General features: G+C 40.2%; 1 protein-coding gene across 1 annotated transcript; it reads left to right on the forward strand.

The window, feature by feature from the left end:
• Nucleotides 1-2,942: 2,942 nt before the first annotated feature.
• LOC310830792 (vomeronasal type-2 receptor 26-like) lies at nt 2,943-16,230 on the forward strand (the record flags this gene model as incomplete). Its single annotated transcript, XM_083710631.1, has 10 exons — nt 2,943-3,731; nt 4,442-4,669; nt 5,255-5,315; nt 7,410-7,506; nt 10,782-10,928; nt 12,029-12,338; nt 12,654-13,514; nt 13,832-14,059; nt 14,745-14,871; nt 15,335-16,230. 10 exons carry the CDS (start codon nt 2,943-2,945, stop codon nt 16,228-16,230), a joined length of 3,744 nt encoding a protein of 1,247 aa, XP_083566757.1.
• Nucleotides 16,231-17,764: the final 1,534 nt, after the last annotated feature.

A 17,764-nucleotide genomic window follows, 5' to 3' on the forward strand; every position in this document is an offset into this window, starting at 1 on the left:
ACTTCAAAGTAAAGAGCTGGAGGAGTGGAGGCAAAGAGTGAACTTTCAACCTAACTGATCTGGGCACCCACTGAAATTATTTTTAAGCAGATTAAGGACTTTAAGTAATTGATCTTATGACTTCTATTGGGATTGTGATACCTTTCTTCTATCTGGATTACAATTTAAGCAAGAAACCCAGGCGCTGGAACTGCCTGAGCAACTGAGCAGTCAGCCTGCAGGTTTGGATACTTTGAACTTAAACTTTGAAACAATCTGAGGGAGTTTGGACTTGCTACTTTGAAGCACCGTTCGGAATTCCAGTAAGCACTGTCTGAAACATTGTGGCTTTTTAAATGCACATGCAATTGGAGAACTGAAGGAGGCTGCAGGTGAAAAACAGAAATTGGCTGAGGATACCAGCCAAAGACTGGGAGAGTTGGAAAAAGAGGTAAGACCACTCAGTAAACAAGTAGGTGAACATCAGACCTATCTTTCCATGATAGAACTGCAGAACAGGGAGACCAACTTAAGGATAAGGTCGGTACCAGAAGTGGAAGAAGGCAACCTAGCTGAGTTTCTGACTAAAGAATTTTCCAAGTTTTGGAACCTAGAGGAAAAAGACTTTAAAATAGTATCAGCCTTCAGGCTTGGAAGACTTATAAAGAAAGAGAAGCCCAGAGACTGTTTGATAACATTGAGATCAAAGGAGGAAAGGGATAAGATTTTGGGCCTGCATTACGGAAAGTCACTGGACATTTCGGACAAAAGAATTGAAATTTACAAGGACATTCCTAAACAACTGTTGGACCTTAGATCTGACTATTTGGAACTAGTAAGATTGTTGAGGAGCAACGCAATCATCTTCAGGTGGGATTTTCCCCAAGGATTATCTTTCACTTTTAGAGGGAAGAAGATTAAAATCAGAACACTGGAAGATAGAGATAAGTTTCTGACTGCATACGGAGAGGACCTTCATAAAGGACTTGAACTACCCTCGGGGCCTGAACCACCAGGGGTACCTGCACCCTCGGACCCTGAAGACCCGGAGAACAAAGTACCACCCCAAGGAAAATAACCAGATTTATTCAGGATGTCTCTGCAACTTTTGACCTGGAATATAAATGGCTGTAACATCCCGGAAAAAAGGAGGAAAATTTTTCACATATTAAAAAAGGAACAATTGGACATTATTTGTTTACAAGAAACACATGTGACTAGGCTCCACAGAAAAGTATTAATAAATAAAAGGCTTGGCCAGGAATTCATATCTTCGGACATAGTAAAGAAGAGAGGTGTGGTGATATATGCAAAAGAGAGCCTTTCACCTAAATTTCTATTTAAAGATGAACACGGAAGAATTTTGGCAATCGAAATACAACATCAAGGAGAGAAAATCCTGATATTAGGAATTTATGCCCCAAATGAAGGGAAATCGGAATTTTACAAAAAGTTGCATGAGATTATGCTGGACTATCTGGACTACAACAACATCATTATGATGGGAGATATGAATGGGGTCGTATCAACTAACATGGATAAGTCACAAAGCCAAAACATCACAAAAGACGGAAGACTACCAAAGACCTTTTTTGAAATGACAGACAATATGGATTGGATTGATATCTGGAGAATGAAGAACCCCTTGGGAAGAGAAGGAACATTTTTCTCTGAAGCCCAGCTGACTTGGACAAGAATCGACCAAATATGGATAACTAGAGGTCTGGCACCCAAGGTCAGAAAGGTGGAAATCTGCCCAAAGACCTGCTCCGACCATAATGCACTGAAAATGGATATGACACTATTACCAACCGGTTCCTTTAGATGGAAGATGAATGACAATTTGTTTAGAGATCAGGAGATCATTAAGAAGGCCCAAAAAGTTTTGAAGGACTACTTTGAGATAAACATGAACACTACGGTGGAAAAAAGAACTATTTGGGATGCAAGCAAAGCCGTGATGAGGGGGTTCTTGATACAACAGAATGCTGTAAAGAAAAGGACACAAAACGAGAGGAAAGATAAGATTTTGGAGAAAATTAAAGAATTAGAGAAGAAGTTAAGATTAAATCCGAAGTCACAGCCGATTCTGAGAGAAATCAAACTTGATCAATACCCAGAAACACTTCTGCAGCTCTCTAGATCATGGATGGTGGAGATCAGAGGGATATTTAGGGGGCACTTCAGGAGGAACCACAACTATAATATAGAATGGAAGGTGAGAGCGGGGATGCCAAATTTTGGCATCACACAGGGCACTGCTGAAATTTGAGGTCCCAAGGTCCACCACTCGTGGAGATGGAGGGGAAAGCAGCAGTCCTCTTGTTCAGACTGGTTTCCTTCCTATTTTCTGATGTGCGGGATGCTTTTTCCCTGTGTCCACAAACCAGTGTGGTGTCAGAGATAAGTAAGCATGTACTAAGGCCTTACTATTCACCTCATACCAGAGTGTCATAACATTCTAGATAATATAGGGAGTTAAGAACACGTTCAATGTAGAAAACATACCATGGCTGGAGGCGAAGTTACGTCACTTCAGTTAACGAAGTTAAGGATTGGTTTGTCTAAATTGCTTGCCTCCCTTCCTTCTGATGGTGCAGATTAAATTCCCTGTTGTCATTGCCGCACTTTAAGATGATTCTTGGAGGGGGCGTAATGGTTTCCTTTTATTGATTGTAAGGTTCATTGAAAAACAGTTCTTAGAATCCATTTCCTGTCTTTGCATACTGATGCTTTGGCACAACACATTCTTTATCTGCAAATGTTTCAAGGAAGTAATGGTTCTCCTTGGAAAATAACTGTGCATATCCAACACTATAAGCTGCCACTTAGACATGCCACTTTAAGATAATTCTAAGATAGATAATTCAACAAACAGATTTTTACACATACTATTTCAGATCACTTACGGATCATTTTTGCCACTACAAAGTTCCAAAATGCTATTCCCATTTTTATATCAAATGGTCCCAACTGAATCCCACCAGCAAACGGGAGTTGTGCGGTTACTTCAGCATTTTGGGTGGAAATGGGTCGGAGTTGCTGCTGTGGATGATGACAAAGGGGACAGGTTTTTACAAGCAATGGTGCCAATGCTTTCCCAGAATGACATATGTTATGCTTTTATAATAAGACTACCAAAATGGAGCTATGTGGAGAATATGGTTGACGTGCTTTTGGAAAACTTGGAAAACTATGTCATTCTCACTGACACAAAAGCCAATGTATTCTTTGTATATGGAGAACCTCCATCTTTTCAGATTGTGAGGATATTTCTATTTGCAACATTCAGTGCATCATGGCCACCTCTTGGTAAAGTGTGGATTGTTACATCTCACTGGGATTTCACTTCGGTGTCCTTTCAAAGGACTTGGGATATGCAAACCTTCCATGGTTCCATATCTTTCACTGCTCACTCAAATCAGCCCCCAGGGTTCCAAAAGTTTATTGAGGGGATAACACCTTTTGGGGTGAAAGACGATGGATTTATCCATGACTTCTGGGAACAGGCATTCAGCTGTTCATTAAAGAAGCAGGAGGAAGATGAAAAGGAAACATGCACTGGGGAGGAGAAGCTGGAGAGCATTCCTGGTATTTTGTTTGAAATGAAGATGACTGGCCATAGTTACAGTGCCTACAATGCTGTCTATGCCGTGGCACATGCTTTGCATCACCTATACAGGTTGAGATCGAAGCATAGAAGGTTGTTGCGAGATGAGAGATTCTTTTTTCAGAATGTGCAATCATGGCAGGTAATTAAAACTCAATCAAACAGTGAAAGGAACTCTATGTGTTCATAGAACAATCCTATCAACATTGATTGGGTCACTTGTCACTGTTGTTGCTGCTGTTTTATATGAATCCATTTGGATAATGAATGTCAGTGTCATTTTAAAACAGGGAATTTTGATACTGGGATAAATGAAGGAAAATTGCAACTAGTAATATAGAGCCACTGCATTTGCTTTCCAATAGCACACCTTTGTGAAGGTCACTGAAATAGTTTTATGTCCTAGGTATCTGTCAGGGAACTGCCATCGGAAGAACAGGTGGTAGAAAGGCTCCAGGAGAATAGGAGAGACTCTGCAGCAGAAGAGGGAACCAGTAGGGGGAGAGCAGGAGCTCAAAGGGAAAGGGAGTCGGAGGGGAGGCTCTGGGATACTTCCAGTGAGAACAGTGAGGAGGTAACAAGACCCCCTTTAGGAACCCCCACCCCTCGCCGGAAGCTGTCACGCAGAGAGTCCAGGAGGCGCATGTCCGTCAAACAGCTTTTATGTTGGAGTAAGTTCCGTAGACGCCCACTGTCGGATACTACCAGCGACTGACGGAGTCATGCTTTGGGGGCTCCGTTAGAGACTCAGGTTGGCTGACCAGCCAAAACCCGGAGGGATCAAGCTTTACGCACAAGCAGCTCTTTATCCCATCACAGTATCCTTTTTTTAAATATTCCCTTTCAATCTAGGTCCATCACTTTCTAAGAAGCATCATATTCAATAATAGTCTTGGAGAAACAATACATTTTGATAACAATGGAGAATTAGTTTCAGGATTTGATATTACAAACTGGATGATGTTCCTCAATGGCTCAGTGGTCAGAGTGAAAGTTGGAAGATTGGAGCCTCAGGCTCCTCCAGGCAAAGTGTTGAGCATTCATGATGACCAAATTGTCTGGCACCAAAGTTTTAATCAGGTGAGGCACAGAGACAAATGATTAAGTATATTCTGCCTGAAATATGCTTGGTGACATTCTTCTTTGGCTTTTTTTATAGTATATCCTTTCTAAAGATTTCCATAATGAATAATGATACCTACTTTAACTTCACCTACATAATGCCAAATTTCTGATGTCGCGGTATCTAAGTCACAAAATCTCTTCCTAAACTAGGTCTCTTCTGCAATGGCTTTTGCCATATTCCTAGTTATTTCTGTGTGTTGGAAATAAGGAAAACAATGCATTTTCAAATGTCATCTTCAGGGTTGGAGTATTATACTTTGTAATCAATCTGGTTAAACTGATTAATCAAGTTTGGTTCTAATGGAGAGAGCCACACTGTAAAGATTTAGACTTTTAAATTTTCTATCTTTTCTTTCATTGGTAAATCCTTTCTTCAGAGTGGGAAATCAGCTCAAACCTAGGATCACACACCGGCACTTATGGTTTTCCTTTTGAAGCACAAGCCAATAACAACATCATCCGTGGAGGGGCAGTATTATCACATTATCCTATGTGTTGTGCGGTAACTTCCAAGTTAGATTACTGCAACATGTTATACAGGGAGCTGCCTCTGAAGATGATTCAGAAACTAGTTCAGAATTCAGTGACTTGGTTGCTCAGAGTATATAATGCCAATCCTGGCCTGACTGCACTGGCTGCCAGTTATTTCCCAGGCCCAACTCCAAGTTCTGGTTTTGTCCTATAAAGCCTTAAATGGCTCAGGACCACAATAACTCAAGAAGCAACTCTTCCCCATCCGTCTGTGCCAACTCTGTGAGGTGTCTGGAGGGTGGCAACATGAGAATGGGTCTTTTCTGTGGTGCCTCCCCATTTGTGGAATGCTCCCTCTAAGGAGGCTTACCTGGTGCCTTCGTTACATATCCTTAGGCACCAGGCAAAAACATTCCTCTTATTCCAGAACTTTAGCTTGTTAAATAATCTATGGCCTTTTAAACAGTGTTTGTGTGTGGTTATTGTTTTTGTTGTTGTTGTTGTGGTATGTATTCTTGAAGGGCAGTATAAAAATTTAATAATTTATTTTTTATGTATCTAATGCTCAGCTCACTATTTGGAGGACTAACATCCTCAAAACAACCCCCCCCCCTTCTTGATTTCTGATCATGCTTCATGTTTCTGTGCAGGTGCTGCCAGTTTCTGTGTGCAATGACAACTGCTATCCTGGCTACAGCAGAAAAAAGAAAGAGGGAGAAAAATTTTGCTGCTATGATTGTGCTCTGTGTCCAAAGGGGATGGTCTCTTGCCAAAACGGTAGGAGGCATAATGTACACAATTACCATATTGTTTGATACTGTTTGTTTGTTTGTTTGTTTGTTTTTGTTTGTTCTGAGAATAATTTTTATATATATATATATATATATATATATATATATATATATATATATATATTTGCTTTCGTAGATTTTCACGGGTACAGGAATGCAGGTTTTGGTGTCCTCGGGTGTCTTCCCGTGTAAAAGTTGGGGTGTCTAGGCGACGTTTCGACGAGGTCTCACTCGTCATCTTCAGGCTGGTGCTTTCGGCTTCTTGTTACTGGAACAGAGCGGGATCTCAATGTTTGAGTTCCTATAAATACTGTAGAGGGGGTGTGGTGTCTAGCCTCCAATGTTCTGGGCAGAGAGGAAGTTCCCAGGCTAGTGTGCCTTTTCTTCTTTTGTTCCTTAATTACTTGAGAGATACCTTGAGTGATTTCTTGAGTGATATCCTGAGTACCACTTAGGTGGGTCATTAGGTGTGGATTAGTTGCTAAAGTCTTTGTGTCTTGACCTCTTGAACTTTGTGAAGAGTTTTCCTGAGAAGATGGCTGTATTGCACTTAGTTGTGCTTTGGCTTGGCTTCGTGTATAGGGGCGACACCAATCAACCACACCAGACCCAAACCCAGACCCTCTCCACAGATGAATTACTGACACCATCCAGTAGCCAATCCATGGTGGCACCTCCGGATGCTGCACCCCCCTGCAATCCCTACACAGATCTGGCTGACACAAGCCACAAAACCACAGCTCGCCCCTATACACGAAGCCAAGCCAAAGCACAACTAAGTGCAATACAGCCATCTTCTCAGGAAAACTCTTCACAAAGTTCAAGAGGTCAAGACACAAAGACTTTAGCAACTAATCCACACCTAATGACCCACCTAAGTGGTACTCAGGATATCACTCAAGAAATCACTCAAGGTATCTCTCAAGTAATTAAGGAACAAAAGAAGAAAAGGCACACTAGCCTGGGAACTTCCTCTCTGCCCAGAACATTGGAGGCTAGACACCACACCCCCTCTACAGTATTTATAGGAACTCAAACATTGAGATCCCGCTCTGTTCCAGTAACAAGAAGCCGAAAGCACCAGCCTGAAGATGACGAGTGAGACCTCGTCGAAACGTCGCCTAGACACCCCAACTTTTACACGGGAAGACACCCGAGGACACCAAAACCATATATATATATATATATATATATATATATATATATATAATCAAGGATATAATGGTGGTTCATATTACAAACTAATAAATATTTTTTGAAGAACATCCACAGATAATTTTTTAATCCGCTTAAAAGGCAGGCTAAGTAACTTTTAACAGACAGATTAAAAAAACCTACAAAGGATGCAGTTTCACTAGCTTTTAGAACTGATTTCTTTAGATTGTTGTTCTACATTTGGAAATGTTTAAACTTCTCTTCTTCTTTTTCTTAAGACATGGATGCCTGTGACAAATGTCCAGAAGACCAGTATCCCAACAGGGACCAAACCCAGTGTATTCCAAGAGCTATAAGCTACCTTTCTTACAAAGAGTATTTAGGGATCATCTTAGTTATCCTGGCTATTTCTTTCTTTTTTGTCACAACTTTAGTCCTTGGAATTTTTTTGAAGAACAAGGACACCCCCATAGTGAAAGCAAACAACCGGACCCTCACCTACATCCTCCTCATCTCCCTCCTCCTTTGCTTCCTTTCATCCTTGCTCTTCATTGGACTTCCTGGAAAGGCAACCTGCCTTCTGCGGCAGACAGGTTTCAGCACCATCTTCTCTTTGGCCCTTTCCTCTGTATTGGCAAAGACCATCACTGTGGTTCTGGTATTTATGGCAACCAAACCAGGAGCCAGGATGAGAAAATGGGTTGGCAAAAAACCAGCAAGTTACATTGTAGTTTCCTGTACCTTAATCCAAGCTGGTGTTTGTATTCTGTGGTTAAGTACTTTCCCACCCTTTCCAGATACAGACATGCATTCATTGGATGGGAAAATCATACTACAATGTAATGAGAATTCAACCACCATGTTTTACTGTGTCCTGGGCTATATGGGTTCCTTAGCCACTCTCAGTTTCATTGTGGCTTTTCTAGCCAGGAAGTTACCTGACAGTTTCAATGAAGCCAAGTTCATCACTTTCAGCATGCTGGTGTTTTGCAGTGTTTGGTTGTCCTTTGTACCAAGTTACATGAGCACCAAAGGCAAATACATGGTGGCTGTGGAGATTTTCTCCATCCTGTCCTCTAGTGCTGGACTACTGGGTTGCATCTTTTCCCCTAAATGCTACATCATTGTGCTGAGGCCTGAGCTAAACAGTAGGGAACAACTAATAAGGAAAACTAAATAAAATATGTGTGTGTCCATCTTTTCTTTGTGCATGCTTCGGCAAATGTAATTAGTCACTCCCCCCCCTATGTAGCCTTGAAGCAGGCACAACCGTCAATGTGTCACAAATAGCCCCCTTCCTGCTCCTATTTTGGCTGCTTCCAGAAAGATTTAAATGAGACCTATAGCTGATTCATTTATTAATGTTTTTACTCATCCTTATACTGTCGTACCTCGGAAGTCGAACAGAATCCATTCCGGAAGTCCATCCAACTTCCGAAACAAAAGAAAACTAAAGTGCTGCTTCTGATTGGCTGCAGGAAGCTCCTTGCAGGAAGCATGTTAGGAATCAATTGGAAATGAAAGGTATCTCAAATCCATCTCAAATCCTGAGGGCAGTGACAGAGGCCAGACCTGCATTCTGTTCCACAACTTTCTGATCTCAAACCAACCATGCATCTTGTCATAAAACCATTAACATTTCAAGTTTATCCTAAAGATGTAAATCTTTGGTTTCACAAACATCAATTACAAACAAAAAAGTCACAGTTACATTAAAGTCATTTACTATACATGTACTCTAGTATTTATTGAAGTCAATTAGCTGGATGAGTTACTTTCAAAATGAAAATGGATACCTACATGTCTCTGAGGCTGACCCCATTTGTGAACCGTATGTGAAACTGATTTGTATTAGTGGAGGCTGGTGGAACCTAGACCGGGTGGGGCACCTGGGAGGTGAAGGGAGTGATACCAGGAGGTCAAGAGGACAGTGCTTAGAAGGCCAAGGAGGCCCCATGGATGGCATCTAGGTCCCCATACACCTCCCTTTTGAATAATTTTGTTACATACCTACATACAAAAAATAATAATATTTGTATGCCACCTTTCCACAGTTCGAACCATGCTCAAGGCGACTTAGAATATGAAAAATGCATAACTACAACACAACAAAAGCAAAAATAAACATGTTAGCATATGTTGCAATTATATCATCTGCAAATCAAATTAATTCATTTATAATAACAAAGTATTGTGAATTATACAATGGGACATGATCTGCAGAACGATATGCACCGTAAAGCTTCAACTTCCCCAGGCTATGACTGAATTTAAATCTGGACTTTCATCTTATTCTCAATAGTGTGGTAATGTGTATGTATGGTTATTCTGGACAGTGCATTGTTAATCATTGTAAGAGGGTCCATCTGCTTCCCAGGGGTAGCATGGGAAGAAGAACCTCTTTCTTGGTTTTGATGTTGTTGTTGTTGATGATGATGATGATGATGATACTGACTGTAGTTAGAGGGTCTAGGCCACTCTGGGCTCTGTGACAGCCAAGCTTCATTAGTATACAGCAGTGCCTGTTCTTAGTGGAATCCTGAGAGACTATCTCTAATTCTCTTCTGTATCAAATATGGGTGAGGTGTGGTTGAATTTAACTCTTGCTCTGGACAGAAGCAACCTGGGCTAACTCAGCCTTGTGTCACTTTCTATTTTATTTCCCAAAGAAAAATAATAGTTGTATGATTTAAAGGCGGGGGGACTCCTGGCAATTTTGTCATGCATCATCCAAATGCAAAGGACAAGTAGGGAAGTGATAATTATCCCAACTATGCCAAAATTACAGTTTTCCATCCTCTTTCACTATGGACATCTGGAGCCCATTAACATGATCAACAATCAGTGGGGGTGGGGGGCATGGTTATAAAACCTTCATCCGAACTGAATCTAGGAGTAGGCTGAGCTGTGTCACTCTTTACTTTGAACATTCCCAGTTTATATATTAGGATATGCTTCCACCTCCTGAATCCATCTATTTTTTCAATCCTCAGATCATACTATGAATATCCATTTTTACTTGATCCTTTCCGCTTGCCACTTGACATTGCACTTTCTAGTGTCTTACCATGAAAATTAGGACCTCATTAAGCTGGTTTTAATTCACTCATGAACACCCATGTACAATGCTTCATAGCATTCTTCTTATTGGCCAATATCTTGTCTATTTTATCATAACTGCTTTTAAAATTCTAATTTACATAATTTAAAGATTGATTGAAAATATTGGGGGGGGGGGGTCCTTTGCAAACAAAGCAAAACCATTGTTACCTATAGCTGAAGAGCTATATACATACGGATTTCAAAAGAGGGGAGTGGGAAGCTTACTGTTCTCACTCACCTTTAAAGCGAGAAGATAAAGATAATTCACTGTTTAGGGATACTGATGGACAAGGTGTTATTATTAACAATAAGAACAAGTGCACAGTTTTTGCTACATACCAAGCTGAAAACCACGGTAGCCACAGTATCATCCGCCATTCAAGAAAGGCTGTAGCAAAGTTGGGAATACCCACATATTCTGCTATAGTGGGAAGTATGGGAATCTATGTTGGGAAAGGACATTTTGTCATCAGAATCATGCTAGTGGTTGTGTTGCTGCTTGTACTGTTATGTCATTCTGTATGCAAGACACATTCTATTAACTGCAGCATATATGACGATCCTCTCCCTATTCCTCATGAATTTTACCAGCCAGGAGACCTTATCATTGGTGGGATTGTTTCTCAAGTTATCTTTCTCTATGATGACCTCCTTTTCACTGAACAGCCTGCACAAATCTTGATCAATGAACCTATGTAAGTCGTTTCTCTGTTTCTCATTCTGTAATATGTTTAGACATAAGTCGCTGAGAACACATGGTTATGAAACACCAGACTTAAGAACCAGCCTTCCTTTTTAGTGTGCTAAAAATTCAGTCGCAGATACATCTGGACATTAACCATATAACTATGAAGATAGCTAAGACAGTCGGACAGGTATAGCTAAACATGTTGCCTTCTAAATTACACTGATAAGCACAAATGAGTAGTATGTTTTCCACCACCAGCACGCTTGAAATGAATGGACCTTTTGCATTTCTATAGGATATGGAAGATTATGTCCTTGTTTAGTTAGTTTGACAACCATTTCTGTTCTTTCCTTTCTGTTCTTTCCTTTCTGTTTCCTTTCATTATTTCCCTTCATCTGCAAGCTCTCACATGCATTCCCAATCTTCTTCCTTTTTATATTATATTTTATAAGTATTGCCATGTTTAATTTCTCCTGTAATTTTCACCATTACAGTTTCTCAGCCTGTTCCCATCTCACAAAGGGACAAGTGCTGAAATTTGAAGTCACTTCAGAGGTACCCTGAGTCAAACATGATTCCTTTAGTCATGTGGGAATCACAGAAATAGGCAAGAACATGAATGATTCCGGGTGTTACTGATTTTATCTTACTGTATATTTCTTCCTTTATTGGATCTGTGGTTAAAGGGATTCTGAATGGTAGGAATGTAGTGATTGAAAAAAATATGAACATCACTGGAGAGTGGGGAACCTGTGGCTTTTTGGATGTTGTTGAACACCCATCAACTACAAGCATCCTAGTTACATGTCAGGGATGATGGGAGCAAGATATGACAGACATAGGTCCCACAAACAGATTGTAGGCAGAGGGAGTGACACTAGTAACTAAAGGAAACAGCTGATTAAGCACCAGAATAATCCTAAAACATTCTGACATTTTGCTTTACAATTCATGGGGGAAATACCTATTTTTGATGTCTTACCTTTTCCCACTTCACTTATTAAGCTATCTTAAAAGCATTTAGATGAATTATGACTTAGATGAATTATGAAGAGTTCAAAAGCATTTTGCGATTGTTATTTCTGTTGCTGTTGTATTACTAAACAGCTGCAACGCTTTTTATAGCTCAGTGCCAAAGAACTACCAGCAGATCCTGGCATTAGCATTTGCTGTCAAAGAGATCAATGAGAATCCCAAAATCTTGCCAAATATCTCTCTGGGATTCCACATCCTCAATAGCTACTACACTGCAAGGATGACCTATAAGGCCACCCTCAATCTGTTTTCTGCACAACATAGATTTGTCCCAAATTTCAAAGGTCACAACAACAAGAATCTAATAGCTCTCATTGGAGGAAGTATATCTGAAATCTCTGCTAATGTGGCCATTGTTTCAGCAATTCAAAAGACACCACAGGTAAGCTATGTGTATGCAGATTTCAGAACTTTTGCATACCATATTGATTTCTGCCTAGCAATTTAAAAAGTTCCCATGATATTTTGGTTAACAGAGTGGTTAAATATGAGCTAAACAATATTAAGTGGTAAATAACTTGTTTTTAAAAAGGTTAGTCAAAGAGTACTCATCAACAGATTAGAATGCTCTAAAACTGGATTTCCTGCATTATCTGGGAACACTGGGTGAAATGGCCTACAAAAGCCTTTGAATCTCTAGAATTCCAACATAATCCATCTTCTTATGATTCATTTGATTTTTTAATTATTATTTCAGCTCACTTATGGATCATTTTTACCACCACAAGGATCCAAAATGCAATTCCCATTTTTGTACCAGATGGTCCCAAATGAAGTCCACCAGCAAATGGGAGTCGTGAAGTTACTTCAGCATTTCAAATGGACATGGATTGGGCTCTTGGCTGTGGATGATGACAGAGGGGATAGGTTTTTGCAGACAGTTGTACCAATGCTTTCCCAAAATGGCATTTGTTATGACTTCATAGTAAGACTACCAAAATGGAATTATGTGGATGAGTTGATAGAGTTGCTTATACAGCAGTGGCAAAGCTATGCAATGGTCATTCAAAGAAAAGCCAATGTGTTTTTTGTATATGGAGAACCTCCATCCTTTCAGGTTGTGAGAACGTTGTTGTTTCTAGCACCCTTCTTGGCATGGCCACCTCTGGGGAAAGTGTGGATTATTACATCCCACTGGGATTTTGCATCACTCTCTGTTCAGAAGATATGGGATATTCAAACCTTCCATGGTTCCATATCATTGACGGTTCATTCAAATCAACCATTAGGATTCCAAAGGTTCATTCAAATCATAAGACCTGCCTGGGCCAAAGGAGATGGTTTCATCCAAGACTTCTGGGAACAGACATTCAGCTGTTCATTAAAAATGTCTAAGGGGCTGGATGAAAAGAAGAACAAAACCTGCACTGGGGAGGAAAAGCTGGACAGCATTTCAGGGGTTTTGTTTGAAATGAAGATGACTGGCCACAGCTATAATGTCTACAATGCTGTCTATGCTGTGGCACATGCTTTACATGCAATATACAAATATAGCTCCAAAAACATAAGAATGATAAAAGGAGACAGACTGGCAGTGCAAGATGTACAACCATGGCTGGTAATTTCATCTCAACACTTAAAAAAAAAATAAGCAAAAAAAAAGGGCTGGTTTATTATTCAGAGGTAAAGATAAATCTTAAGTCAGCCTTTAAAGAATCCATTGGTGGTTTTCTTCTTTTCTTCTATGTTTTTCAATACAATTTGATACAAAATGTTTCTTTAGCCACTCACTTGGAGGCAAATGTAGATGAATATCAATTGTTATTGTAAAGTCGCCACCTGCCCCTAACCTCTCAAAATATATTTCAATGGGATGTCCATTGAAATACATTCAAGACTTAGCCGTCTCTTTGTTCATATTCTTTTTTAACCTAGGTCCATCACTTTCTAAGGAGCATCATATTCAATAACAGTGCTGGAGATTCTGTGTGTTTTGATGAAAATGGAGAGCTCGTTGTAGGTTTTGATGTTACAAACTGGGTGGTGTTCCCCAATGGCTCAATAACCAGAGTGAAAGTTGGAAGACTAGAACCTCAGGCTCCTCCAGACAAAATGTTAACAATTAATGACGACCAAATTGTTTGGCATCAAAGCTTTAACCAGGTTAGCCATAAAAGCCTGCTTTTCATGTGATGAATTGTGCAGGGTAGCATTTTTTAAATGAATAAATTACACCTTTTTTTCCCTTTCTTGGTAAAGATGAAAAATGTGAATAGATCAAACTTGTTTATTTCACCTGCATTATTCTACTTCTTGAGTGCGCTCATGATATATTTTTGACCTCATGTGTTCATTCCTTTATTTTCTTCTCTTTAAAGAAGCCTTCCTCCCCAACAATGTCACTTGTTTTGTGATCAAATTATGTTAAATAAGGTTGTTGATAAAATAAAATAAAACACCTGGTTGTGTTCCCCTTTTAATGCTATTAAAATATGTTCAGATCATGAAATCTCTGGCAGCCCAAGCAGGTCAGCTTTACAGAGCTCTAGCATGACTTGATAAAACTCAACTGGATGAGAGTGTCCCAGGCTGGAAAATGCCTAGGATGGCTAAGAGAGATCTTATTTTTTGCCCCTGCAAAACTTATGTCAGCCAGAGAAACTGAATTTCTTATCTGTCTTTCATTTCAAGCTGAAAGAGAATTCTGGTTGAGGCAGGTATAAACAAGTGCTTGAAGATTGGGGGAAATTCATTGGCATCTCTTCTGCTCTCAGTCAATGTCAACAGCCTACTATATGGAGGTTTCAAGAAACACTAATCATCCTTCATACTTCATACTTCTGTACAGGTGCTGCCGCTTTCAGTGTGCAATGACTACTGCTATCCTGGATACAGCAGAAAAAAGAAGGAGGGGCAGAAATTTTGCTGCTACGACTGTGCTTTATGTCCAGAAGGGATGGTCTCAGGCCAGAAGGGTAGGAGACATAACATACAGTGATATCAAGGAATGTTGATAATGCAACATACTTATCATGCACTCATTTGAAGAATGTGCAACCTTTGCATGTGTATATAGGGTGGCTCCCATATGTTTATCTCTTGAATAATCTAGGGTTCACTGATTTTAAAAAGCAGCAAGCAACTAAGCAAAAAGAGACAATTCATTAAAGATACAGGAAATATAAAAACTGTCAGCATCATGACAGACCAAATGCTTCTTAAAAATAAAAAGAGAAGATGGGGCAAAGCAGGCCTCCCTTTGCTGCTTAAATATGGCTACTGAGATGCCCATCCTATGTCCCAGCCAATCATATCTCAAACACAATGAGAAACTCTCCAGGAGCTTGTAATGCATGCAATTACATTTATCTGAGCTTTTTAAAAATAAAATTAACAACAACAACAACAAACACTTAAAGTTCTTCCTTTTCCCCCCAGATATGGACGCCTGTGTCAATTGCCCAGAAGATCAGTATCACAACAAGGACCAAACTCAATGCATTCCCAAAGTTCTAAGCTACCTGTCTTACAAAGATGAATTGGGGATTGTCTTGGCTATCTTAAACATTTCTTTCTCTTTCATCACAATAACAATACTTCAAACTTTTATGAAACACAAGGACACTCCCATAGTCAGAGCCAACAACTGGACTCTCACTTACACCCTCCTCATCTCCCTACTCCTCTGTTTCCTTTGCTCTTTGCTCTTCATTGGCAAGCCTGGAAAGGTGGCCTGTTTTCTCCGACAAATCATTTTTGGCATGGTGTTCACTGTGGCCCTTTCTACCATTTTGGCAAAGACTATCACTGTGGTTCTGGCATTTATGGCAACCAAACCAGGATCTAAAACAAGAAAATGGGTGGGGAAAGGACTGACAAATTCGATTGTTCTTTCCTGCACCTTTATTCAAACTAATATATGTACTATTTGGTTAAGTATTTACCCTCCATTCCCAGATGTGGACATGCACTCATTGAAGTGGGAAATCATATTGGAATGTAATGAGGGTTCAGCTACCATGTTTTACTGTGTCCTTAGTTATCTTGGCTTCCTGGCCATTGTCACCTTCATTGTGGCTTTCCTAGCCAGGAAATTGCCTGACAGTTTCAATGAGGCCAAATTTATAACTTTCAGCATGTTGGTGTTTTGTAGTGTGTGGTTATCATTTGTACCAACCTACCTAAGCACAAAAGGAAAATACATGGTGGCTGTGGAGATCTTCTCCATCCTGTCCTCTAGTGCTGGATTACTGGCTTGCATCTTTTTCCCTAAATGCTACATAATTGTCTTGAGGCCTGAGCTAAATAGTAGAGAACGTATAATGCAAAGATAAGTATGAAAAAAATCTAACTTCATCTTTTAATGAAGATGCATTTTATTGTTTTATACAGTTACTATGTCCCCTGAATTATGCTCATGCACATGCTGACCTCTGATGCTTGTTATCTTGCTTAGTCCCCAAGAGGGAAAATGACCTTAAGGGTCAGGGTAGGATAGCATGCAACAGCTGCAGCTCCAATGAGAATGGAAAATGTCCATGAGATCTCTCCTCCTTCCTCCATGACTATATGTAAAGTAAATAACATGCTGCCAATATAGTGACGCCATGCTGTTTTCCTCCAGGGTTCATGGGGGCTAGACAGTACAACTCATCTCTGTCATTCCTGGCTGAATAGACATAATGCAGAAAACATTTTGTTCTATTTTCAGATATTTGAAGACTTCTACTGGGAAAATAAAGCATTTACATTGACTTGGAGCTGGCTAGAAATTTGTTTCCTTATTGTATGGAATATCTTTCCCCCCCTTCTGTCCTTTTCTCACACCTGCCTAGTTAAGGTCCTCAATATGTGTCTGCATAAAATGATCCTTCCAACCAATCCAATGGCAGCATAGAAAAGCACTATTAGAGGAATGTGCAAGGCAAAGTTAAAGGGACCCCTGACCATTAGGTCCAGTCGTGACTGACTCTGGGGTTGCGGCGCTCATCTCACTTTATTGGCCGAGGGAACTGGACTTACAGCTTCCGGGTCATGTGGCCAACATGACTAAGCCACTTCTGGCAAACCAGAGCAGCGTACGGAAACATCGTTTAACTTCCCACCTACTTGCACTTTATCTACTTGCACTTTGACGTGCTTTCAAACTGCTAGGTTGGCAGGAGCAGGGACCGAGCAATGGGAGCTCACCCTGTCAGATTCGAACCACCGACCTTCTGATCAGCAAGTCCTAGGCTCTGTGGTTTAACCCACATTGCCACCCGCGTCCCTAGGGGAATGTGTATGCCCATCTAAATAGGCATTCATGTAGCTATCAAAATGGGAAGGGCTCCCCATCTCCCTCCAATATTATATATAAAGTGAAGACTCTGCCAGTATAGTGATTGTGTCTTATTCAATAAGGAATCATGGGAGTTTTCATTCAACTCGGTCTGTTTTTCTAAGGATGGTAAAAGTTGAATTACAATCCTGATGACCCCTGGAAGAATCAGCATTATGCTGACAGCATCTTGGTTCCTTTACAAAGGAAATAGGAGACGGCTGTTGGCACTATGTGCAATGCATCTTGGGGTATCAAGAAAGAATAGAAGGCAATAGAGGGAATCAGGATCTTCAAGAGTTCAAATAAAATGAGGCTACTATTCATAAGACATACCAATTGGCTTAGGATGTATTGAAACTTTATTTCATTTGTTTCCTTTGTGAATGTAATGTAGCTTTTCTTCTTTGTACATTTTCTCACAAAACTAGCTAAGGCCTGTAAAAGGGATCAGCACCAAATTCTGCTTCCAGCCAAATCAATGGCAATGTTAATGAATGTTGACATGGAAATGTGTAAGTCCATCTAAATGTGCTTCCATACTATCT

This window comes from Podarcis gaigeae, assembly GCF_964106915.1.
Source record: "Podarcis gaigeae genome assembly, chromosome: 13".
Lineage (NCBI taxonomy): Eukaryota > Metazoa > Chordata > Lepidosauria > Squamata > Lacertidae > Podarcis > Podarcis gaigeae.